The sequence below is a fragment of the Lissotriton helveticus genome, chromosome 7, assembly GCF_964261635.1.
Source record: "Lissotriton helveticus chromosome 7, aLisHel1.1, whole genome shotgun sequence".
NCBI lineage: Eukaryota > Metazoa > Chordata > Amphibia > Caudata > Salamandridae > Lissotriton > Lissotriton helveticus.
Window position 1 is genome coordinate 391,858,896 of NC_136068.1, and position 26,411 is coordinate 391,885,306.

General features: G+C 49.0%; 1 protein-coding gene across 3 annotated transcripts in view; it reads left to right on the forward strand.

Annotated features, from left to right (window-relative positions):
- The window catches only part of PHF20 (PHD finger protein 20), a 1,067,420-nt gene that overhangs the window by 770,843 nt on the left and 270,166 nt on the right, over nucleotides 1-26,411 (forward strand). For 2 of the 3 annotated variants that reach the window (XM_078652233.1, XM_078652235.1), the window contains exon 16: nucleotides 784-951. In XM_078652233.1, coding sequence (XP_078508359.1) covers nucleotides 784-951 — 168 coding nt within the window. The remainder of the gene's footprint in view (nucleotides 1-783; nucleotides 952-26,411) is intronic. The other variant, XM_078652234.1, reaches the window with a different exon arrangement.

The following is a 26,411-nucleotide window of genomic DNA, read 5'->3' on the forward strand; positions in this document are numbered from 1 at the left end:
CCTTTCCCAGTTCTAAATGACGGGGGTAAGAGAAAATGACCTCCGCCCCCCCAGAGCCCTCCACCCGCGAAATCTTATAAACCCATTTCCCCTCAGGAGTTCTTGTCCCAAAAAAAAAACATAAAAACAAAGGGGGGTATTTTACTTTTAATATATCTAATAGAGGTGGAGAAGTTGCCTACATGTATCACTAGTTATCTACCATAAGTATCTTCAATAAATTCATGAACAGTCCACTGATAAAGCCAGTGGAAAGGAGTAAGTGTTGGGGGTACTCCGCCCTTCCTCAAATTGTCAAACCTTTAGGGTTAAGCCATTGTCACTGTGATGCATGACGGATGACTCTTGACTGTGCTTAAATAGACAGGGCAGTTATTACCACTTTATCTGATGTTCTGTCCTTGCGAAAAATGCATTCCATTTTCGGGCTTTTGCAGAAAGGAAATATTTGAGCAGCTATGCAGCTCCCTATAGTTTTTGACTCATTTTGATTTTTAGTGTACTTTTAAACATTATTTCTTTAATCACACATTATATTTGATTAGAGTGCAGATACCAACCATAAATAACTTGTTTTACTAGTAACCTAGTAACATTTTAATTTACAATGTCCATATGCTAATACAATGCTTCCGTGCATTGAGAATTTAAAACCATTCAATGTTAATTTCTTTATGATTACACTTTCATTTGGTTTTATTTAACATAAAGCAAACACAATTTTGGTTTACTAGTTGTGTAGTAGAAAAGTATTTTTATTTTAACAAACTTTTTTTTATATAGAAGTGCTTGGAAGTGAAGAAAACGTAGAAATCGCTCAAGAGCCTTCTCCCAAAAAGTCACCGATTTCAGTTAAAACAAATTCTGCCCTCAAGACTCCATTGTGCCAAGAGAATGTGCCATTGCAAATTTCTGATACTTGGCCCAGCAAAGATCAACTTAAAAAATATGGTAAGTATTTGTTCATCCTTTGAAGTGAGCAAATGGTGGAGGAGTCTATGACCTTTTAGAGTTTGGAAAATTATATTCTGCCTAATGTATAAAAAAATAAGCAGTGGGAACACTTGACCCACAATGAGATACAGTCCTTATCTTGCTTTTTCAAAATGTTTCCATGGTCAGTCTGAAGTCTTTGATCAAACCTCACACTGTGACAGCCCACAGATGTTTTGGTGAACTATTATCATTCTTATTTGTGTGTATTTTCTTAAAATTCTTGCATGGTAGATATCTCCACCCATATGTAGAATCTGATAACCTCTTTAATTTTTTTAACAATTGTTTTAACATCTTGTAATGTAACATTTTCAATCAGAAGAATAAAAACACATTTGACTGACAGAAAGACCATGTATAAAGCTCTTTGGTAGAGTTAAAACAAGCATAAAATTGTGGCATTGAGGTTTATAAAAGGAGACATTTTGATCCTGTTTAAGGATTTATGTAATTGTACAAGTTCAACATACCCTCCACGGTCTGTTACTCTATTCTTTTTTTACAGGACAGACTGGGAAAGGAATTGACCTAATAAATGTCCTCAACTGTTCAGTTTTTTGGGACGGAGAACACAAGGTTTATTCATTAATAGAAAATAGCTTTAACCCCTTCGACGCTCATGACGAGCTGGGCTCGTCATGCAGTAGCCTCCTGCTACGCTCATGACGAGCCCAGCTCGTCATGAATGTGCGAGGATCGCGAAATCCCAGCACAGCAGGGGAATTCCCATAGCATCCAAGAGGTTAAGAACTAGAATTACAAGCAAGTACATTCTCCTTGTTTTCTTTTCAGTAAAAGTAAGGTCGAACAGCAAGCCAATGCCAAAGAGGAGTGAAATCCAGACAAATAGATAAACCTAAAAATGAAACAAACTGCATTAAGATGCTAGGTCTACCATGGTAGTGTCTGCTCTGGCACCACAGTAAATGTAGTTGTATGTGTCAAAAGTCCGGACTTATCCAGGTTTCCGGCTTATATCTCATTGATCTGGGAACATTCATTATTTGAACAGTCAAAGCGCTTTTCCCTAGTAGAGTGAACCCAGTCTTTAAGACTCACAGTTTGGAAAGTAGGATTAAGAAAGTATGTAAAATAAATTATTTTGGGTTATGTGTGTGGAAATCTGCAATGACTTTGAAGAGGAACAATGGCTTGGTAAAAAGTGAGACCCTCTTATGGTGTAAAGCTGTGGATGGTTTATAAGCACTAAGAGTCTTAATTTCACGATTCCATAGCTGATGCTTTGGACTCTACAAAAGTTGCCTACTGAATGATGAGATCCATCTCTGCATTATGCATGGCGGCCCCAATAATTTTCAGTGTTGTGGTGTTCCTGGGTAGGGGGAATAATTTGTGTTGTCCTTGAACAATCTTAATTGATAAACGGGTGAGAGTTGCTTAACAATGATTTTTATGATGAGCACTGATAGTATATTTTGGCTTCTGTTAGCGTCTGTGATTGCTATCCAGATTTACAAGATGTAACCAGGATAACTGATAGTAATTTCTTTTTTATTTTTTGATTCCCCTTTTCATTTATTGGCTGACTTTACTGTACTGGAAAACACTTGATGCACTTTAAAATACATTTAAAATTTGCTTTCCTTTAGATAGCCCTAAAAGTTTTTATTTTTCCAAGCTGCACCTACTAACTTTAGCATATTAAGAGCTACAGAATATTAAAGTGAACCAAAATCACTGTAATGTGTATAGTAATCAAGTGTTCTTTGTTGTAATACTCAAGATAAACAAATGAGGCGAAATACTCCATGTGCTTCAGCCTTTCAACATGAGTAATAAAAAATGTAATCAGCTGCGGTGCTAGGCAAACATTTCACTATTTCAGTTTTAACATGTGGGTCAGAATGATAGCCTTAAAATGAAATTGCAATGTAAATCTAACAGTGTCCAGCTGCTACCTTAGTCTCAGTACTACCAGTATACGTGTGTGTGTGTGTATAATGTTTACTATTTCGCTCACTATGTGTGTATGTATGTATATATATATATATATATATATATATATATATATATATATATATATATATATATATATATATATATATATATATATATATATATATATATATATATAGATTCCTCCCCAGTGCAGATGCCGGTCAGCAAAAAGTTAAATACACTGGCCCACACTGCAATTTATCTTCCTATTTTCATTCTTGTTAAACCTACTCTATAATGCCAGTGTACCTAACATTTTCCAATACATGCTTTTGATTTCCTTACCATTTTCTTATGTTGCTGCATTTCATTTAACAATTGACTTAAAATATATATCTGCACTCTCAAGCAATACTAAAAATTATGAAGGATGATACTCAAATGGTCCAAATCGTTCCAATGAGTACTAAGTCAATGAATATATAATGTAGTGTAAAAAATAAATATGTAAGAAAAACAAATGGTAAAGCAGGGTTATATGTTAATAGGATACTAAAATTTTAACTTGTTAAAACAAACCTTGAAAATTCAATGGAAAAAACAGGCTAAAGTAGACTTGTATGTAGGGTGTTTAAATAATTTTTAAAAACTACAGTTTAAAACCCCCAAAAAACACTGAAATGTACCAGTTATGCGTAACTGACATAAGTATAACCTGCATCAGCGCAGATTTCAGATGCTGACAGTGATTTAATATGTGCAGTCATAAGCAGCGCCTCATAGTTGTTCAAGTTATACTTATGTCAGTTATGTAGGACTGGTGAATTTCAGTGTTTTTTAAATACTGTAGTTTTTGTATTAGAAAACCTGCATATAAACTCCACCTTTACCTTTGTGCTTTTTCAGAGAATATGCTTTGTTTTTTACTTAAAGTACCTTCTCCAATATCCCCGTCAAAAGTGGTAACACCCCCACAAGTGGCCAAAGGTCACAGTCCCTACTCCTACTTTTTATTTTTTTGTCTTCGTGTTGCGGCTTCCAGTCACATCACTTGATCCTGCGGTCGTCCAACGAGACAAGCCAATCACAATGCTTTATTTTTAAATGTTTTCCACCGTGAGTCTTCCCGCACTAGGCAAGGGTGTGTAATTTAATAACATATCTACTTGTCCATTGGACAGGTTGCTTCTGAAATCCGCTTGTCCTATAACTCAGTACACTTGTCCCTTAGGTGCGATGTAGTGCGGAAACAAATGAAAGCAGCAATCTCTTAATATAAGAGCACTGATAATAGCCTCTCTGATTATGTCAGGGCTCATACTACAGTATGATCTGAATACTAGCAATTCCCCTATTTCACTGCCTTTCTGCAGATCTGCATACTGGGATTGGAGGTAGCGGTAAGTAATATTCCCAGGGTTAGAATGCCCTTTTGAATCTGTGCAAACCTACTAACTTGCATGTTTTAGGTGGTTTCACCAGCTCTTTTCCCATATTGAGAAAGGTTAGAAATTTACTCCTTGGCATGGGCCAAAGTAAAACTTTTTCCAGGGTTGGAGAAAAAGTAGTAGGGAGGAAAGTGAACTTGTAAACTCTCAACAGATTTTTGCATGAGCAAATCTACACATACATATTTTCTCATGCTCAAATGGAGTTCACAACTATTTTCTAGAAGGATGATTTCCAGGTCTACTTCCATAAATTTGGGTGAATTCATGAAACCTTAAATCTGCAATAATGCAAGGGTATATACTATGGCTGCACCTTTGTGATTTTCATAAAGAAATCGGCATCTAATTAGGTCTGGTGCTAACCAAGATCTTTTGTTTTTATTAAAAGTGTATCTTTCTTTATCGACTGGCTTCACTGTGACAGCATGCTGCTCTTTCACAAGAAATATATCTGCACAAAAAGTTTTGTTCACTGCAGGAACTGCTGTCGCAATGTGTGTTTTTTTGAGAAAAGAAAATATTTTTGTATTTTGCTAATGTTTGTTACAATGGTGAGGGCCCTCCTTCAACAATAAATATGTACAAAAGCCATGTCCAAACAAAACATGCATTGACAAAACCAAAAGGCTGACTGCCAATGCCAGACCTATTGTCTTTGCTAATGCTTGTTTATTTTCATGTTTCCCATAATCTTATTACACTGATTTTCCATTATGAGCCTGTATCAATTCATTTTACTAACTGATGCTTCAAAGGAATGGTACAGTTCAGTAATTTGGCAAAACATTAATTTTTCTAGTTGCATTTCTCTGTGAATATTTTATTTTGAAAGCAAAGAATCATCAAACTTGCTTTGAAGCTTCTACAGATATTTGCATCTCATCAGAGCATTCTGGTAGCATTATACATAGCTTCATATTGTTATACTTTGTAAACATGGGTACAGTTTTTATACTGAAACGAGTCGGTAGTGCAGTCCGAGCTTACATTTCCTCTGAGCACTCACCCTAACAACAAAGGCTTTGTATTCAAGAATCATGAATACAAGTTTGAATAGCATGAACAAAGAGACACAAAGATTACTTCATTAGCAGACAGTTTCCTTCCCTGATCCATAATGTGTTACTGTAAACTGGCAGCCAAAGGGTTTGTGCTGCAGGGTTTTGGGCCTACTTGTCCTAAGGACAAAATAAGCATAAAAACCTGTTGCACTTGCCCCCAAGCAATATGTCCTGGGCATCGGGCTATAGCAATTCTACACCCCGGGCTAGATATTGCTTTTTCTATTAAACTTAAATTTCTCTTAAAATGAATGAACAGATGTATGCTAAATCACAACAGCACACTTTCCGATGGATACTTCCACCTTTGGATTCCTCACCTTTTGAATATTCCTCATGCACAGCATTCCACTGAAACTTATCTCTCTAGCTCTCCCACATTGGTGAGGACGTCACAATACCACGGCTCCGCACTCGACCCTGCTTGACGTCATCGGAGGCATAAGAAGACCTTCGGCGTGCTGATGTCCGTTCCTTTTTTTCAATGCAGTCCGAGCGTAAAGACTTTTCCTTGGATATCCATATTGTGGGAGATTTCTTCCTTTTTTGTAGGTGCAACATTGTTGCAAGTGAAGATGCCTCCTCCGCTGAAGTTCAAATTAAAGCCTTGCAAGGAATGCAGCGGCCAGATGTCCATCACTGACACACACAACGATTGCCTTTGGTGCTGGTCGTCTGTTAATGATGTCGAAGCCTCTTCATTGTGTCACCAGGCTTTAAAAGAAAGGGAGGCAAAGCTTTTCATGGCAGAGTCTAAGAAGCAGAAGAGAGGTCGATCGGAGTCGCCATTTCCCCATACGTTGAGGTCATCCAAACATACGCATAAGAAGAAGCAGCACCATGCCTCTCGGCCTTGCTCTTTCAGGGATGGTTCACCAAAGTCGGTGTCCCCGGGTCCGAAGACTCGTGACAGAAGAGATGTATCCGATTCCATCTCCAGGTGTGCTCCGGCACCAAGGCTGGTGACTCTGACTGAACGGCCTATTCTGAAGCCAGACTCAGACCCAGTTGTTCCTGTGACGCATCCGCCTGACAAGGAACAGGAGTATTTGGCATTCCCGACTCCAGCATCCGATCCATCAACCTTCTTAAATGCTATGTTTAGCATTTTTACAAGGGCTGCAACTCCATTTGGTGCAACAAGTGACACCATGGGTCCACTTTCTTACCCCTTAGGAGGCTTTCCCTCATATTTTCAACAGGCGCCTTTTATGTTGTTGACTCCGGTGAGCTGGCCTCTACCAGTGCAGAGACAGTTGATGTTGTTGCCAGGGCATAAAGGGCAAGAGTCTTTGATGCCGCCTGTTTCTTCATCGCTCCCGTCTGGATCTGAACCAGCGCTGTGTCACCGAGCACAAATTCCACTACCTTCTTTGCAACCACCTGTGACATTGTCGAAGTCACTGGCGCCACCCACGCCAAAGATAAGGTCTCATAGAGAAGCTCAGAGGCTTTTAGAGAAAGAGCGGTATTTGTGTGCCATTCAGGATGTTGAAGAGAGTGGGATTGTGTTTTTGGATCCAGATTTTGAATGAGTGGTCTGGATACCTCTCCAGAGAGGGAATTGCTATCCACAAAGGGTATTGTGCCACCAGAGGTGACATCTTATCATTCTATGATCAGGAAGGGGGCAGAAATGTACATTTTGCCTCTACCTTCTGCAGAGTTAAGTTGAATTTTTTGACTGAGGTGCTTCATTTATCCACATCATCTGAGCCGCTGTTGCCATTTAATTAGGCTCTTACTGAACCTATCCTTGAAATATGGCAAAAGCCTATGTCTTCGGCAGTAGTGTCAAGGTCCATTGCCAGGAGGTACAAGCCAGCTCCAGGGAATACATTGTTTTCGTCATCACTTCCCATGCCTGAAAGCTTGTTAGTACTGGCTTCTTGTTCCACCAAACTGTCTCCTGGCTCTTTTCAGACAGCTCTGGCTGACGGGGAGTCTGAGGATAGAGCAATCTGCCTAGAAAGTCTTCTCCTCTAGACGTATGGCCCTAAAATCTACCATTGATACATGTTTATTAGGACGCTATATTGATGTCTTAATGGACTCAGCAAGGGAAGCAGTTACAAAGTTGCCTGGAGATCTCCAAGGACAATTTTCGGAGCTGCTGAATGATACTCGAGCAGCTGCTCGCCGGGTGATAGTCAGATCTGGACACAGCTGCGCTGCGCTGTGCATCCTGGGAGTCGCAGTTTAGGCAAATGTTCTGACAATGTATTGAAAGTGCATTAATTCTACTGTGGGTACATTAAAGCTCGTAGATGAGCCTCGGTTCGCGGAGTGCCTTCTAAATCCCAAAGTCGTGTCCCACATGCAGAGGTAAGTTGTATATCTGAAAGAGACACGTTAGTGATAGATTCCTTAACTTAGAATATCCCCAGGCGTCAGACTGGATCCGGAAATTTTTGCGTAGCAGTACCCTTGCGCGTCGGTAGGCGTCGTCTGCGGCTCCGCGTCCGTCGTCGGCGTCGTGGGCGCCGTGATGACGTCGTCGGAGAACTTAGACGCCGCCTCCGCGTGCTGCCGTCAGTTCTTCTTTTTTCCACGCCAGCAGCACAGATCCGGAAAAAGTAGTACGTTAGTCTTTTTTGACTAAACTTTTTGATCTCTTTTGATCGTTCTATTTCGAGTCCTCGACTCCGAACGGTGCCGGTAGGGATGCCAGGTTTCAAGCACTGTGAGGATTGCGACCAACTGATGTCGGTCACGGACCCTCACCGTCGGTGTCTCCACTGTCTCGGCGTCGACCACGACGATAAGACCTGTTCCGACTGCCGGGCCCTCACTTCAAAGGCTAGGCGGGAGCGGTCCCGCAAGCGACTCGAACTCCGGTAGTCGGCCCCGCGCCGAGTGAGGTCTCGGTCCGCACGGAGGTCGAGGGACCGGTCGCGGGAGCGGAGCCGCCATAGCTCCGGGAGTCGACATCACTCCTCTTGGTCGAAGTCGTCAGGTAAGCACAAGAAGTCGAAGAGACGTCATCGCTCTTCCGACTCCCCCCGACGCTAGCGTGACGCGGCCGGGGGTTCAGGTGACACCGCCCACGCGGCTCCGTCGGAGTCTCAGGCACCGCGTCCGGCCCCATACCCTCCGGTCCCTGGGTCGCGCGTGACGCAGGAGGAGATCGAGCAGTTCCTCATGGCCATGAGGTCCCTCACTCCCCCGGCGGGCTCCGCGGCGCCTTCGGGCCCAGCGGACCCGTCTGGGGGCCCTAGCGGGTCGGGAGCTTCGGCCCAGACCCCGTCGGGTGCTTCGGCTCCGACGCCGGCGCCTTCGGGCCCGGCGCCGCAGGCCCCCGCTGGATCCGGATCCGGGTCGTCGCCGGTCCCTCAGGTGTCACCCCCGGCGCCGTCTTAGGGCGGCGCTGTCCCCGATGCCTCCCTCGACCCGGCGCCGCTTCAGACGCCGTTCGGAGAATTCATTTTCCATGAACCGGCCCCATCATTTACTAACCATGAGTACCAGGAGATGGGTGATGAGGAGTATTGGGAGGGGTCTGAGGACCCTCTGACACGTGAATGTCAGTCCCAGGAGGACTGGACAGGTGAACTTGGGGATGCCAGTGGTCTGGACACTTCGCCGGACACTGGCTTTGTCTCACCTCCTACCGTGGCTAAGGAGGGGGCAACCTACAGTGTGGTGTTGATGAGGGCGGCCAAGGCCTTGGGCCTTGAGCTCCCCGTTGCGACTGTGAGGACTAACCTCCTCACTGAGGTCCTTAAGCCGCAGTCATGCTCCACCGAGCCTCTGCTGCCGTTTAACGAGGCCTTGACCGACGTTCTTTTGGGCACTTGGTCCAAGCCCGCTACAGGTTCGCCTGTAGATACGAATGTGGCCAGACGCCACCCCCCGGCCCCGGGCGACCCTTGTTTCCTGTCCACCCACCCCACCCCTGAGAGCCTGGTGATCCAGGCCTCAAATTCCCAGACCGCATTCCTGTCAGCTCCGCCTGACAGGGAATCCAAGAGGTATGAGCAATACGGCAAGAAGGTATTCTCCTCCCTCAGTTTGGGACTGCGGTCTTCCAACACTGCATGCCTCTTGGGCCGCTACACCCACTCCGTGTGGCACACGGTCGCGGACGTGCTGCCAGAATGCCCATTGGAGGTACGGGCTAAACTCGGCCAAGCCCTTGTGGAGGGCCGAGATGTGGCACGTTATTCAATTCTGTGTGGACTGGATACCACCGATTCACTGGGCAGAGCGATGGCAACGACGGTGGCGATTCTTCGCCACGCCTGGTTGAGATCCGCCAACTTCTCGGCTGATGTCCAGAATACACTGATGGACATGCCGTTTGATGGCCGTCTCCTTTTTGGCGACAAGGCAGACCATGCGCTTGAGCGCTTTAAGGACTCCAGGGCTATGGCCAAGTCCTTGGGCCTCTCGGCCCCACGCCAGCAATCGGCTGCCTTTCACTCCTTTCGTGGCCACGGAAGGGGTGTTCCCACACGTGCTGCCAGACACGTTCCGCAAGGTAATACCCAACGCGGTGGTGGCCGTGGAAACCGCCGTGATGGCGGTCGGGGTCAACGGCGAGGTCAGTCCACACCTTCCCCCGCGGCATCCGCCTCAAAACCCGTGTCCGTGCTTTCAGGCCCATGTGTCGCCAGTGGGGGGCAGGGTTCGCCATCACCTCCTCCACTGGCGCACTGTCACTTCGGACAGGTGGGTGCTGTAAATCGTCCAAAGGGGCTACTCCCTCCCCTTCGAGACGACCCCTCCAGCCATGCCACCGCAATACCACCGAGTATCGGGGGATCATTTGCGACTTCTGCAGAAGGAAGTTACAGCCCTCTTGGCCATGGGGGCCATCAAGCGTGTTCCTGGGCCAGAAGTAGGGTGTGGTTGTTACTCCCACTACTTTCTGGTACCCAAAAAGGGCAAAGGGGGCCTACGCCCTATCTTGGACCTCCGGAACTTCAACGGCTTCCTCCGGAAGGAGAAGTTCAAAATGCTGACACTGGCTCAGGTCCTAGCTGCCCTGGACCCAGAAGACTGGATGGTAGTGTTGGACTTGCAGGACGCTTATTTCCACATCCCCGTCCTGCCGGCCCACCGGCGCTACCTGTGGTTCACGGCTTGCCACGAGCACTTTCAGTTTACCGTGCTCCCCTTCGGCCTTACAAGCGCCCCACGGGTGTTCACAAAGGTGATGGCGGTGGTCGCAGCTCATCTGCGCAGGTTAGGGGTTTCAGTCTTCCCCTACCTCGACGACTGGTTGTTGAAGGCGGCCTCGCCCCAGACAGTCGTCAGACCTCCTGCAGACGACGGCAGACCTCCTGCACCAGCTGGGGTTCTCCAATCAATGTGCCGAAGTCACACCTGTGCCCCTCTCAGAAGCTCCTCTTCATCGGAGCGGTTCTCGACTCGGCGCAGTTTCGAGTTTATCCTCCCGAACAGCGGGTCCGGGATATTCAGGCTCTCATTCCACTCTCAGCCTTTATCCCGGGTCTCGGTCAGGTTGACGCTGCGGCTTCTGGGGCTGATGGCCTCCTACATCCTACTGGTGCATCACGCCAGGTGGCGGATGCGGGCTCTGCAGTGGGACCTGAAGTTTTAGTGGGCCCAGCATCAGGGCAATCTGTCCGACCACGTCCTGATCTCGGAGGGCACTGCGAGACAGCTGCAGTGGTGGCTCACGGACCGCGATTGGGTCAGCGGCAGATCCCTCTCCCTTCCCCAACCGGAGCACGTGGTTGTGACTGATGCGTCCCTCCAGGGCTGGGGAGGCCACATGGGAGAGGCGGAGATCAGAGGCCTCTGGTCTCCGGCGGAGGCCCGGCTCCATATCAACCTTTTGGAGTTGCGGGCGATTCGTCTAGCACTGCAGGCATTCCTCCCCTCTGTCCGGGGTAGTGTAGTGCAGGTGTTCACGGACAACACCACCGCCATGTGGTACTGCAACAAACAGGGCGGGGTGGGGTCGTGGACCCTTTGCCAGGAGGCTCTGCGCCTCTGGCAGTGGCTGGAACGCCAGGGCGTAACCCTGGTGGCTCAACACCTGGCAGGTTCTCTGAACGCCAGGGCGGACGAGCTCAGCCGTCGGTGCATGATGGATCACGAATGGCGTCTGAACTCGGACGTGGCGCAAGGCCTCTTTCAGCGATGGGGAGAGCCTTGGTTAGATCTATTCGCCACCGAAGAGAACGCGCAATGTCATCAGTTCTGCGCGTTGGAATTTCCAAGGCGGCACTCGCTCGGAGACGCTTTTCGTCGCGTGTGCAGTTGCGGTCTGTTGTACGTCTTTCCGCCTATACCACTTCTGCCCAGAGTGCTGAAGAAGATCAAGCGCGACCGGGCCCAAGTCATCCTTGTGGCTCCGGACTGGGCACGAAGGTACTGGTATCCAGAGCTACTCAGTATGTCAGTCGATCCCCCGGTTCGTCTGCCTCTTCGGGAGGACCTTCTGTCGCAGCAGCAGGGGACAGTCCTCCACCCGAACCTGTCCAGTCACCACCTCCATGCTTGGAGATTGAGCGGCGACAGTTGAGGCCATTTGACTTGCCCCCCGAAGTCTGTAATGTCATTCTGGCAGCCAGGCGTCCCTCCACAAAGTCGGTATACGCCTGCAGGTGGAACAGATTTGTGGCATGGTGCCCAGCAAAGGCTGTGGATCCTCTTGCTGCCCCTCTCTCTGAGGTTCTTCTCTTCCTTCTCCCTCTTGCCCAGCAGGGCTCTGCTCTCGGCACTATCAAGGGCTACCTTTCTGCCCTTTCAGCCTTTCTAAGGCTGCCTGATCAACCTTCTTTGTTCAAGTCCCCTATTGTAAATCTCTTTCTGAAGGGCATCACACACACATTCCCTCCTGTTCCGTTTGTGATGCCTCAGTGGGACTTGAACCTTGTTCTTACATTTCTGATGTGCGCTCCCTTTGAGCCACTTCACAACTGTCCTCTCCGCCTTCTTACTTTAAAGATTGCTTTCCTGGTTGCCATCACCTCTGCAAGGAGAGTGAGTGAGCTCCAGGCCTTTTCTTGTACTCCTCCTTTCCTTTCTGTCCATCCGGATTAGGTTGTGTTGCAGACTAGACTCTCTTTCCTGCCCAAGGTTGTCACGGCCTTCCACATCGGGCAGTCTATCACCTTGCCCACCTTCTTTCCGCCACCGCATCCCTCTAAAGAGGAGGAGCGGCTCCGCCGTCTGGACCCAAAACGTGCGCTTTCATTCTACTTGGATCGCACACGCCAGTTCCGGGTGGATGACCAACTCTTTGTTGGTTACGTGGGCGCTAAGAAGGGGAAAGCGGTGCACAAGAGAACCATCTCTCGGTGGATCATCTTGTGTATCCAGGCATGTTATTCCTTGGCTAAAAAGGAGCCCCCTGTTGGATTGCAGGCTCATTCCACCCGAGCCACGGCAACTACGACTGCCCTGGGCCGGGGAGTGCCCTTGCAGGACATTTGCCAGGCGGCTACGTGGGCCTCGCTGCACACGTTTGCAAGACACTACTGCCTGGACAGTCAAGTCTGGAGGGATGGCTTCTTTGGCCGTTCCGTCCTCCAGGACTTTCTGGTGTGATTATTGGTTCTCAGACCCACCACCGGGGTTGGTATTGCTGGGGTATCTATTCTAAGGTAAGGAATCTATCACTAATGTGTCTCTTTCAGATGCACAAGTTACTACTTGTGTAACGATATATCTGTAAGAGACATTAGTTAGTGATTAGATGCCTTACCGACCCACCCATCCTCCCCGTTCTGCGAACCGATATCTAGGGTTAAGGTCATCCCCTTTCAGGGCCCTAGTTTCAATGGCACCAGTGTTGGTTTTTAACATGGCTCTGCGATTCTGGCGCGGAAAAGCTGTGTCTAAGAACTGACGTCAGCACGCGGAGGCGGCGTCTAAGTACTCCGACGACGTCATCACGGCGGCGACGACGGACGCGGAGCCGCAGACGACGCCTACCGACGCGCAAGGGTACTGCTAAGCAAAAATTTCCGGATCCAGTCTGACGCCTGGGGATATTCTAAGGTAAGGAATCTATCACTAACTAATGTCTCTTACAGATATATCGTTACACAAGTAGTAACTTGTGCACTCGCCCCCGCTGATACAGGGCTGATGCTTGGAGCCCTCCTTTGTAGTCCGAGTACTTGTCACCTGAACGAAATCAAGCCTGAGCCACATGTATTGGCGGTGTTCGTGCCGCCGAGTCAAGCACCACCCCATGAAGTTGGGGGCCACGGGGGCGAGTATACAACTTACCTTTGTATGTGGTACACAACGTTGGGATTTAGAAGGCACTCCGCGAACCGAGGCTCATCTACGAGCTTTAATGTACCCACAGTAGAATCAATGCACTTTCAATACATTGTCGGAACATTTGCCTAAACTGCGACTCCCAGGATGCACAGCGCAGCCTCACCAAGAGCAGCCCATAGAGTGCGTGCTACTCAGTGTATAAGAGGGACTGTGGTTGGACAGAGATTGCTTTCTACTACCACGAGCCTTTGAAGAAGAATGATGAAATTCGAAACGCGTCGTCAATAGTGGCAGCAGAACTGTGAAAAGGGATCTGTTGGCGAAATGCTTTTATACCGCTGATACAGGGCTGATGCTTGGAGCCCTCCGTTGTGGTCCGAGTACTTCTCACCTGAACAAAATCAAGCCACATGTATTGGCGGTGTTCGTGCCGCCGAATCAAGCACCACCCCATGAAGTTGGGGGCCAGAGGGGCGAGTATACAACTTACCTCTGCATGTGGGACACAACGTTGGGATTTAGAAGGCACTCCGCGAACCGAGGCTCATCTACGAGCTTTAATGTACCCACAGTAGAATCAATGCACTTTCAATACATTGTCAGAACATTTGCCTAAACTGCGACTCCCAGGATGCACAGCGCAGCCTCATCAAGAGCAGCCCATAGAGGGCGCGCTACTCAGTGTATAAGAGGGACTGTGGTTGGACAGAGTGCTTTCTACTCCCACAAGCCTTTGAAGAAAAATGATGAAATTCGAAACGCTTCGGCAATAGTGGCAGCAGAACTGTGAAAAGGGATCTGTTGGCGAAGTGCTTTTATACCGCTGATACAGGGCTGATGCTTGGCGCCCTCCGTTGTGGTCCGAGTACTTCTCACCTGAACTAAATCAAGCCTGAGCTATCTATCTATCTATCTATCTATCTATCTCTCAGGACTGGCTGCAAAGGGAAAGTACACAAACCTTCTTTACCGCTCATTGTGCCCTCTTCTCTGTCTCTCTCTTAGGGCAGACCTTCTCTCGCAGGGGCAGTTTCTACACCTCCACTTCCAGAGCCTGCACCTTCATGCCTGGAGACTGAATGGGGCAACCAGAGTTCTTTCTCGCTCCCATCTGATGTGGTGGATGATATTTTATCGGCCGGAAGACAGTCTATGCTTGCAGATGGGCAAAATTTGTTAAGTGAGGCGGAGAGAAGTCAATTGACCTTTTGCATGCCCATTAGTTGAACATTTTGATTTTTTCCCTTTACCTAGCCCAGCAAGGTTGCGCTGTTGCAGTGGTTAAGGGGTATTTGTCTGCCCCATTGGCATTCCTTTGTATGCCCGATCAACCTTCCCTTTTTAAACCCAATATAGTTTTAAGGCTCATTAAGGGGTTTAATACTTTTCCTCCCACTCCATTTATTAGGTCTCAGTGGGATCTTAATCTAGTGCTTACATATCGTATGTGTTCTCCTTTTGAACCCTTACATAGTTGCACGTTAATGCTTCTTACTATCTGATAGAGACTACTAGCCGCAGATTCCCTAACGTAGAATTATCCCCAGTCGTGAGACTGGATCCAAAATTTCTTTTATGCCACAGCATCTCTGCGTGCCGGGGGCGGTACCACGTGATTCCGTCCTGACTTCATCTGTGGGCGTGACGTCAGCGAGGTCACATAAGCCCCAGCCCGGCACCCCAACATCAGTTTTTCTCTTTTCTGCGTGCAACGCAGTTCCGGATAGTGTCCTGAACTGTTTTCAGGCCTCCTTTTCACGTTTTGGTTCGTGGAACAGTGTGCGAATGCCTTCGGGCTTCAAGTCGTGAATGGTGTGTGCACACCAGATGTCGGTGACGGACCCTCACCCGATATGTATGTGGTGTATGGGTGAGCACCACGACTCTACGGACTGCGAAGCTGGTCAGCACCTTAAACAGAAGTTCCGATGGGAGCGTCGTATGAAATTGCTGTCGGCCCGCTTGTCCCAGTCAGTCAGTCAGTCAGTCAAAATACTTTTATTCGATTTTAAAAAAATCATAAAAAGACATTACATACAAATTTCATTTATACATTTAACAGTCATTTCCAGTGCATCATGTTAAAAAAAAAAGGGATTAAAACACATGACCAGACTTTAAGAAAGAACCTTTAAAAGCTTTTAGATGTATAAAGGTAGCCACAATAAAACACTGCAGAAATAGACGATTTGATCAACAGGAAACTAGGGTCCTTGTATTCTGTTAATGAATGCCTGTTTAGCTTTAATACGCGCTGCTGCAGCCAAGAAGCATCCCATACAAAAAATTGTACGGATAGAACTCATCGACTGTAAGTATAAAAGTGCAGGTTTAACTTGTCGGAAACCCGCTTCTCTGAGAATTGGAAGCAGGTATTTCTTTCGGGGCTCAGCGAACAATGGACAAAACAAAACAAAGTGAGTGGTATCCTGAATTGAATAATCGTCACAGGAACACAACGAGGCTGACTCTGGTTTAGCCCAGGATGGATAATCTCCCAATAAGTAAGGGATCAGGTTTAGTCTAAATTTTGTCAAGAGGAACCTGTGGAAAGGACTTGTGCATATGATGAGATAAGGTTCCATGCCAATAGCGCTTTTTGTTAAATAATGAGACCTAACCGAGGGTTTCTGCAATTCTTTTTCCTCTCGGTTTGATCTTGCCAGGGACAAAAACTGCCTCTTGATCAAAAGTACATCCTTGTTTGTGATACTTCTGGGTGAGTCAAATAGTTTCACTCTTCCTAGTTGGTGAAATGACCTCCTCAGATAATCCAACCACGGTATCCTTTTATAGTGCTCCAGTGACATAACGTCCTCCATGATGGAATGATTCAGGGTTACCTCGTTATTGAGCCACGTCCTTAGCCAATAAATCAAAGGGGCCAGCTGCAGCCTGTCAGTTATATAGTCTATGCCCACCTCCGAATGGATGGAATAAGTTGGGGTTGATGATGGGACTGACAGTAGTGAGCGTAAAAACCTGTTCTCCGCTCTCTGGATTGGTTCAGTTTGTGCATATCCCCAGATTGGAGCGCCATACATGGCAATTGACAGACATTTCAAGGTGTAAACCTTTAGTAGGGCCTCCATAGGTCTAGCGCCCAGCTTTTTGGAGAAGGCCATAAGAGCAGCCGATGACCTAGTCACTGATAAGGTCTTTGCCCTAACCTGTGGACCCCAAGCTCCCCTCTCGTCAAAGAGCACCCCCAGGTAGGGAAAGACTGCTGTTCTTGAGACCTCCTGGCCCTTACAACTGAAAGATTTAATCATTCTTGTATGCCTGTGTGCTCCTACTATCATTGTGTGAGATTTACCCACATTAACCTTCATATCTAGGTCATCCATGAAGGCGCCAAATGCGTCAAGCAGCCTCTGTAGGGTATTACCGGTACGCGCAATAAGGACTGCGTCGTCCGCGTATAGGAGTGCAGGGATCTTAGCTGCTCCTACATGCGGAACGTAACCCCCTGTCTGCTCTAGGCACTTCCCTAGCCCGTTGATGTAAATAGTGAACAGGAGGGGAGCTAATATGCATCCCTGCCTTACCCCCCGCCTGGAGTCTAATCCGGCGCTGCATCTTCCCTCCCTAGTAACCCTAACCTTAGCGGACAGATCCTGATGTAGTGAGGACATGAAACCAACCAGGGCCTCATCTATCCCGATCTTCCGTAACATGGCCCAAAGTTTGGTTCTATTCACCAAGTCGAAAGCCGAAGAGAGGTCCATGAATGCTAGAAATATGGACCCCTCCTTGGCAACCGTATACTTGGCGAGCAGAAGGTGTAAATTTGAGCACTGTTCTACTGTACCCCTCTTTTCCCTGAAGCCGTATTGTATTTCGGCTAGCCCTCCATGGGTCTCTATACTCTCCCTCAGCTTTGTTAACAGGACTCTGCCAAGAATTTTAACGGCAGAGTCCAGGAGAGATATAGGCCTATATCAACCTGGGTCGTCCCGGTTACCTTTGTTAAAGATTGGGATGATGATGGAAGTGGCCCAGGAGGATGGGTAGCAGCAACTAGTTGCCGCATTGAATACATTTGTCAGAACAGCTGCCCATGTACCAGGGGAAGATTTATATAAATCGGCCGGCACCCCATCCGGGCCTGGTGCTTTATTATTAGAGGTATCGTGGATGGCTTTTTCCACTTCGCCTCTATTAAAACTTAGGGTGTAGGACTCCGGGGCAGTGGGTGGGTCGGGGATACTATCTATGCTCACACCGCCATAAACTGCACTAAAATGACTAATCCATTTTTCGTCCGGAATCACGCAATCCATGACTGATTTTGATGCGTCCGTGAAAAAGGGCTGGTCAATTACCTTCCAAAATTCTTTGCTGTCCCTTAAGATATTTACATTCAATAGATTATCCCAAGCAGTTGACTTGATTGTTTCTTTCCTTAATTTAATGGCCAACTTATATTGTTTCCTCAGGTAGGCTATATTCCTCGTGTCCCTTGTGGGTTGCTTTAAGGCGAGCATCAACAGCCTGTGGGCCTTGGAGCAATTTGAATCGAACCATCGATGGGGTTTGCTGGTTCCCCGCCTCGTGTTGGCCGTGAGATCCAACACGATTTGGTTACAGATTGCTTCAAAGGCCCCCTTAATTTCCTCGGGCGGGGACAAATTGTTTTGGCAGACCTCAAGGTAGCAGTTAATTTTGGGTAGGAGCTCAGCATGGAAACTGTTGGGTACTACGTTAGCCCACTTGAGCCTTCTCCCCTGGTCAGTTGGGCGTACTAAGATATGGGCCTCTGATGTTTGAGGCATAGGTCCCATATACTGACCCCAAGCTACCTCTGCTACAACCGGGTTATGGTCACTGTGTACCGACTCCAGCGTGTTGTATGACCTTACCCTGTTCAGGATCCCTGGGGTCACAAATATATAGTCAATAGTGGACCCTGTGGTAGTGCCTTTATAGGTATGGGGTCTAATGATGTCTTCGGGTAGATTTGGTTCGTAAAGATTATGATGAGCCACTAGATCTTCTAGTTCTGCTCCCTCGGTAGAATGCTCAAAATGAGGCACTGCTAGCCCTTCGGAATCTGCCCCCATCATTAAGCCGCACGGACCGTTACATGGATGGATATTAAAATCTCCTATGAGAATAATCTCATGACTAAAATGTGTGTTTTGACTGACTGAGGCTAAAAAAGAATTTAGGCTAGCAATACTATTGGTGCTAGTATCATTGTTCTTTGAATTATAAAAATTAATGTAAAAGGCGCTCATGGAAGGGGAAACTTGTCTTTCAACTATTAGCAGGTTTGGGCAAGGATTGTTAACCAATTTTAGAGAACCTTTGAGTTTCAGAGAAAAAAGGGTTATAAGGCCACCCCTGGCTCTGCCTGAGGTGCTTGGGGATGCGGCCCTAACAAAGCTAGTAAAGCCGTCCAGGAAGAAGCTATCTGATGTCTCCCAGGTCTCCTGCATGGCAATAATTTCATATCCTCTGCCACTCTCACCCAGTCCTCATTTATTGCCTTACTTTTAATGCCTGCCACGTTCCAACTAGCTAGTTTACATACCAACTCCTTCCCCCGCTCCGCTAGGCAAACTGGGGGGGTCGCACAGATGTTAGTGGTCAATCAACGTCCTCCAGTCCCTCCACACTCTCCAGGCCCTCCATGTCTGATAGCGGGGCAAACCGGTTAGTAGTGGGTATCCCGCTAACTATTTGAGCATCACCCGCCCTTTGAGCTGTTGATGGCAATAGTATAGGATCCGGATTTTGGGCAACACGTTGGGGGGGGGGGCCCTGGTGATAGCTGCGGCGGGGCCTGTCCTTGGACATGGGGTCAGGGTAGGGCTCGTGGTATAGTAGCGGTGACTGGTATGTGTTCTCTTCAAGGGGGGATAGAAAAGCCCCAATGGTACGGGTCTCACATAGTCTTTGGAAGTTATGTCAGAGCCGTCCCAAAAAAGTTTCTCTGCCAAATTGGGCCGGTTAAAGTTTAATACCACACAGTTCCCCTTAGTGATTTTAGGTCTTATCCCAACCCACCCCACTCTCCTTGCAAAGATAAGCGAGGCTGCAGGGTTCTCCCCACTAGAGGAATCAATGCACCAGGTTTTTGCTTTGTGTAAAAGGTTCCTGGTGGATTCAAATTCGCCCTCTTCGAGCGGTGGCACGCCAATGAACACTGCCACTAAAGGGGCAGCGGCTGGGGGTAGGTTCAAGATATATTTGCTTGGTTTTGGATTCCTGTGTATGGGCATAGATGGTGGCGCTCGTGGGTGGACGGTGGATGTTTTTCGGTGCGCCTGACTTGTGAGTGCGGTGACTTCGGTAGGCTGTTCTCTAAGAGAAGTGCCCGCTACCATCTGGGACGGGACTGTAGCACTGGGAGTTAGCCCTCCAACCCTACCAGGGTCTAGGAACGAGGTGGCCCTCTTGGGCTGCTCCACGGTTGTCGTGTAGGAGGTGATAATTTTGTCCAGCTGTACACATTTCTTGAGGAGATCGGACAGACAAGAATTAAGTGTGTCAACAATGTCTTTGGCGATCCCCGTTAACAAAGGCTCTATTCTAGTAACAAAGAGCTCCTCCAGTTTGTCTCCAAGGGGCTCGGGTAATAAAGTGTCTGAAGTCACTGTTCTGTTTTTTTTCCCTCTAGCCCCCCATGGTTGTTTGACTGCCTGCTGACATGACTGCAAATGGGTTGTGGGAATGCTGGGCTTGGTTGTTGGTGTAACTTTGGGAGCGGGTTTATTATTGATGATTACCACGGGGTCCAGGGGTGTGGGGGGAGCCTCTGACGTGATAGCCACTGTGCTGGTGGAGAGAGGCTCGAGGGTGGGAGACTCCACTACCGCAGGTGGTGTTAGCCCAGTTCTTGTTCGGCGCTAGCTATTTCTTTGGTAAGGGCCCCCACTGCTGATGAAAGATATGACAAAAATGGACTTTGAGTGTCTTGGAATTTTTGCATGTTTCCCCTCATCCTCACAAGCTGGTGTTCTCTTGCGCTTACCCATTGTTTGTGGCTGTGCTGATGATGTTAGGGGGGTGGCCCCGCCGCCTCCTGCCTCGGACTGCCAAAGACTGCCCCGGGCTTCTCCCGGGCAGCTCCCGCGCGCGACTCGCGCTGGTGACTCCTCGGTTGTGCGCCGGTCCCGGGGCTGCTGGGTAGTGTAGTTCCCCGATGGGAACTACCGCCGTTCCCCTCACGGCTTTCCTGGTCAGCGCAGCCGTTCCCCTCACGACGCTGATGTCAATTGCAATACGCCCCTATGCCCCTGCCACGGGCTGTGCAGGTGAGGCTTGTTGGCTTGTTTGTTCCCCCACGAGCTCGCCGAGGACGCGAGCTCTGAAGCACCTCCGGGCGCGCTGGTGACTCCTCGGTTGTGCGCCGGTACCGGGGCTGCTGGGTAGTGTAGTTCCCCCCATGGGAACTACCGCCGTTCCCCTCACGGCTTTCCTGGTCAGCGCGGCCGCTCCCCTCACGACGCTGATGTCAATTGCAATGCGCCCCTATACCCCTGCCACGGGCTGTGCAGGTGAGGCTTGTTGGCTTGTTTGTTCCCCCACGAGCTCGCCGAGGACGCGAGCTATGAAGCGCCTCCGGGCGCGCTGGTGACTCCTCGGTTGTGCGCCGGTCCCTGGTCAGCGAGGCCGTTCCCCTCACGACGCTGATGTCAATTGCAATGCACCCCTATGCCCCTGCCACGGGCTGTGCAGGTGAGGCTTGTTGGCTTGTTTGTTCCCCAGCGTCCGTCCCCCACCTCGGAGGCCAGGAACCGCCGATTCTGCCTGCATCAATGCCCCGCACCATGGCCCCATGGGCGTCGCTCGTCAGCTGGTAGGTCCTGAAGTTTGTCTCAGAGGTATTGTCCTCGTTCGGCGGAGGGCGCGGGCTCCCCTCGGGTTGTGCGCCCCCGCCAGTCGCCACCCTATCCGCCGTTTCCCGGCACCGGGGCGACTAGGACCCAAATGATAGCCTACGCTGCAGCTCTGCAGGCTTAGTTGGCCCCTCCTCCACCTCCTGAGACGTCCGCTAATCCCTTGCCTCGTGTGGGACTTCCGCGGAGTCGCCGGCGGATTCGGCCCCGGCGCGGAAGGTTTCAGCTTCAGGTTGTAGGAGGGTAGTGTTGTCGTCGAGGGGTAGTCCTTCAGGGCTCCGCTCTTCGACCTGTGGCGTCCCTGCCTCACCGCACATCCCTACGGGGCTCCCTGTGGCGTCGCAGGTGGTCACCGGGTCTCAGGGCTTATCCCCGAGCCCCCCTCGGAGCAGGTGGCTGCCTCTCCAGAGGCCGAGCCGACGTAATTTCGGCGCCGGAGGCTCTCCGGCGGTGCCGCGGGTGGAGGCCGGGGCATGGGGTGCTTTCTCGAGTCCCTCTCAGGTCCTCTCCATGGGCGGCTGCCCCGAGTGAGATCAAGCCGGAGCCCTTTCAGCACCGTTCCTTAGCCGCACCAGCTCCGACCCCACCCTGTTCTCCTGGGGAGCACGTGGTGGCGGAGGACGACTCCGCGCTGCCGATGCCCACTCCAGCGCCGTGCCGGTGTCGGGTCTGTGATTTGTCTTCTGAGGAGGTTTCCTCCTCTCCGGAGGTTTGTCATCTACTGGTTTCTTCCTCTCCGGTTGTAGGGCGCTGCATTGTTGCCTTTTCACCGGCATCTTCTAGGGAGGGCTCCTAGCCGTCCCCGCGGCCAAAGCCCTCGGGCCCTCCTTTCCGCAGTCCGAGGTTGGACCCTCCGCCGGCTTCTCAACCCTCCCCGGGAGTCCCTCAGGTCCCCCACTCGTCAGTGGATCCCCCTCCATTCCGGCGCTGACCGCTCCCCCCTATGGCTGGACTTGGGGATGGACGGCTCAGTTTGCAGCCGTCGCCCACAGAGGAATTGCTTTCTGCCCCGCGGCGCCCTACGGACGCCAGTGTCGCCTTCGTTCGGGCTATTTCCACAGCCACTTGCATTTTGCGGATGGGCGAGCCTGTCACCCCTTTCCCTACAGATAATCTCTTGGAGGTTCTCCACCAGGGCTCTGGTGGACGGGAGCTGTTCCTTCCTTTTGAAGCGTCACTCCACAATTCTCTTCTGGGGGTTTGAGGGCTTCCTGCCATGAGTGATCCGGTGCCTCAGCCGCTCCTGCATCGCCATTGTCCTGCGCCGCATGACCCAGTCTTTCTTTCCTTCCACCCTTCTACTCAGGGCTCTCTTCTGCGGACAGCTATTCCATCCTTGCCTGTGGTGTTGTTTTCTCCATCTAGGGAGGCCCGGTGGTTGGATTCATGGGGGTGTAACATCTTCACTTCATCCAGTGCCGCGCTGTGGGCGCTCAACATTCTTTGTGTATTGACTAGGGCTACCTCCAGCCTGTGGGATTCTGTCGAATACCTGCTTTCACAGGTTTTCCATGAGGGTGCCCGTGCTGATCTACGGCACCATGTTTTTGGACGGTTTGGAACTGGCCGCGTTTATTTTCCGTGCAGCCTTGGAGTAGCTGATGCTCTTGGCTGTCCTATGGCCACTTCTGTGTCTCTCCGTCGCCGTGCTTGGCTGTGGGATGCTGTTTCCTGAGAACATTAGCGACCTGCTCTTTGATGGGGTCCTTCTGTTTAATATTCATGCGGACTCCGCCATTCAGTGTCTCCTTGCGGGGCTCCGTCCTCCCCCTCGGTAGACTGGCTTGTTGTTCCTCCGGGGCTTGATGGGAGGTGCTATCCCACCTGCTCCTGGGCTCTGACCTTTTAAGTGGTCCGTTTATATGCTTGGTGTGGTTTGACGTGCCTTCGGGGTCCCTTGGTTGGACCTTCTCTTCTGTTGGCTGCTGGTTCAGCTCTTTGGCAAGTGTGTCTTTTTTGGCTGACTGTTAAGCAGTCTGTGGTTCTAACTGCAGGTTCTTATGTTCTTGTTCTCTGATGCGGGATTCTTTCCCTAAGACTGGTTCCCATGTTTTCTTTGGGACGTGTCTTACCCTAGGTGGGGTACTAGTAGCTATTGCATAGCTCTGTCCTACGCTGGGAAGGTGTGGACTCCACCTTGCGGGTTCCTCGCCTTTTCTGGCGTTACTGTATACCGCGAGTGAGGTTTCTTTGCTCCTGTCTGGACGTAGCTTGCGCTGCTTCAGGTTCTGTCCTTTCGGTGTCCGCTGCATCGCTAGCCCGGCTTTCGCATGCCATCTGCGGCGTTGCATTGTGGTGTTTATGCCCTCTTTTTGGCGGCGTTTCGGCCTACAAGACACAGGCAGGCCATCCCGCAGCTGAGGAGATGCTGCAACAAGGTGTTGGACACCAGCTAGCGATGCTCGTAGTCTGCTTGGCAGTTCGGGCTGGACTGTTCCCACAAGGCACAGGGTCAGACTGATTTGCATATAGCCATGTCTGAACTGGGGTGGCTGAGTGGGCTAAAGAATGGTGATGGATTAAACCCAGATCAGTTGACTGGGGGTGAGTGTTTGGTTTGTTCAAACGCTCCGTCCATCATCCCCTTTTGTATCGCTTTGTTCGCCCTAAGTGTGGCAGGGTATGCTCAGACGTGAGTCACTTGTTCACTTGGCCACTGGATTCAAGATAGCCTGGCTGATGAGGATTATGAATCCGAAACCGGTCCCAGGATGCTTGTTTCCGGTCCAGGGAAGACATGGCTTGGCAGTTCGGGCTGGACTGTTCCCACAAGGCACAGGGTCAGACTGATTTGCATATAGCCATGTCTGAACTGGGGTGGCTGAGTGAACTAAAGAATGGTGATTGATTAAACCCAGATCAGTTGACTGGGGGTGAGTGTTTGATTTGTTCAAACGCTCCGTCCATCATCCCCTTTTGTATCGCGTAGTCTGCACACCAGCACTTACAGGCAGTGATGCAGCACATAAACACTTAACTTGCTGGTCTCCCCTACTGCTCCTGTTTGCTGCCGTCACGCGCCATGAAACCGAGTAGCACTGCACACCAACCCACTCAAAGGCAGCTCGCCTGACGTGGAATGGCGAGCAAAAAAACGATGGATTTAGGCCCAGATCTCTGTACTGGGGTGAATTAATGACATTGTTTTGCATTCTGTCCATCAATTGTTCTTTTTGCATTTGTCATCCAGAGTGGGACGGGTATGTCCAGACGTGGGTCCCGTGCTCTCAATTCCACTGAAGTCAAGCTATCCTAGCTGATGAGGGCTGAAAGCTTGAAACTGGTCCTAGGATGCTTATTTCCAGTCAGGGGAGGACCTGGCCTGGCAGTTCGGACCGGTCTGTTCCCATTGGGTGCAGGGTCAAGACTGATATGCATATGGCTGGGTCCAAACTGGAATGGCATGGTGAGCAAAAGAACAATGGATTTAGGCCCAGATCCCTGTACTGGGGTGAATGAATGACATTGTTCTGCATTCTGTTCATCAATTGTTCTTTTTCCATTTGTCACCAGACGTGATCCATCACAACCGGCACTGAGGTTCTATTAATGTTTAGAGCGAGTTGGTTGCCAGAAAATACACCACCTTAGCGGTCACTATGGCAGTGCTTATTTTTAATATAGCGAAATGTAAGCCTTGCAGCGGCCAGCTACAAACTACCACTTGCTGAGTGAGACTGACCTTTCACTCCCCCAGCCAATCACTGGCTTGAGCCCAGTCATGGGCTGCAAGCCATTCATAGGCCTCTTAAAGGTCTCTGGCTCTCTCCCAGCCTTTCTGAGTGGCGGTGGGCACTCTGGGCCTGTATTATTTATGTGATTTAATGTCTACTTGTCCATATGACAAAAAATACATTAAATCTTCTTGCCTGTCACAAAAAAAATGGCACGGGCTTCGGGCGATATGATTCCCCCACCCCTGCCCCCTTTTACTGACTTGGGAGATGGGGTCCTGAGGCCACAGGTGGATCCACAAGAAGGGCCGCACACCCCCTTTTCCTTTATTAAAAAACAAAACAAAAACCTTACTCGGGCCTGGTAAAGCTTGGGGAGAGGGACTGTATGCCTCTCTCACCTTATAATAATATATGGGTGTCCCAAGGCACCAGGTCACCCACAATATTTTCTTTTTTTTTAAGTGAATACTAAATTAGCGATAGAAGCCACTCATTTATTATTCTCTGCTCCTTTGAGGGAGCTCCCGATAATGCCCGGTAAGGCCTTTATTTTTTATATATTTATTTTTCAGCTTGGTGATGCCCCTGGTATAAGTAGAGGCACCTGTAAGCCTTTTTCGTAATGTTGGGGGCTGCAGGTAGTTGGCATCCTCCCAGCACCATTAGAAGAAAAAAAAACACTGTAGGTCTCCTGGGCCATTAAATTTATGACCCCAGGAGAAAGTACCATATTTTTTAAAGCACTCTTAGATGAAGCTTTTTGCTCATCAGCTCGAATGTAGGCCCTTTAGTGGTTATTTTTATGATTGCATTTTGTGAGCTGAAAAAGAAAGATCACTGTTGAATAATTCTTTCCTAAAAAAAAGAAATGTCTGACTATTTTGACATTTTTATCCACAAAATATAATAATAAAAGCTATGTAAAAAAGAGTATCATCGGATTAAAAGAATAATAAAATATTTTCATATTCAATATAAAGGAAATATTCATTTGATTAAAAATATTAGTGACTTTCGGACAAAGATGATAGATCTGCTTTAATATATATTTTGATATGTTCTCTCCTTGATAAAGCCCTGGACTCACTTTTTATATATTGGTTTTGCAGAAGGCTGTGTGTGCTGTAGGGTTTGCTGCTTGCGGGTAGTTATCTGCCCGTGGGAGGGGTTGCAGGGGGGTGTCAGCCTCAGCCCTTACAGCCAACCCCTTCCACACACTGCCCCTTTCAGCAGGGTTTGGGGGGTTGGCTAACTGCAGGGGTTGGCCTTGTG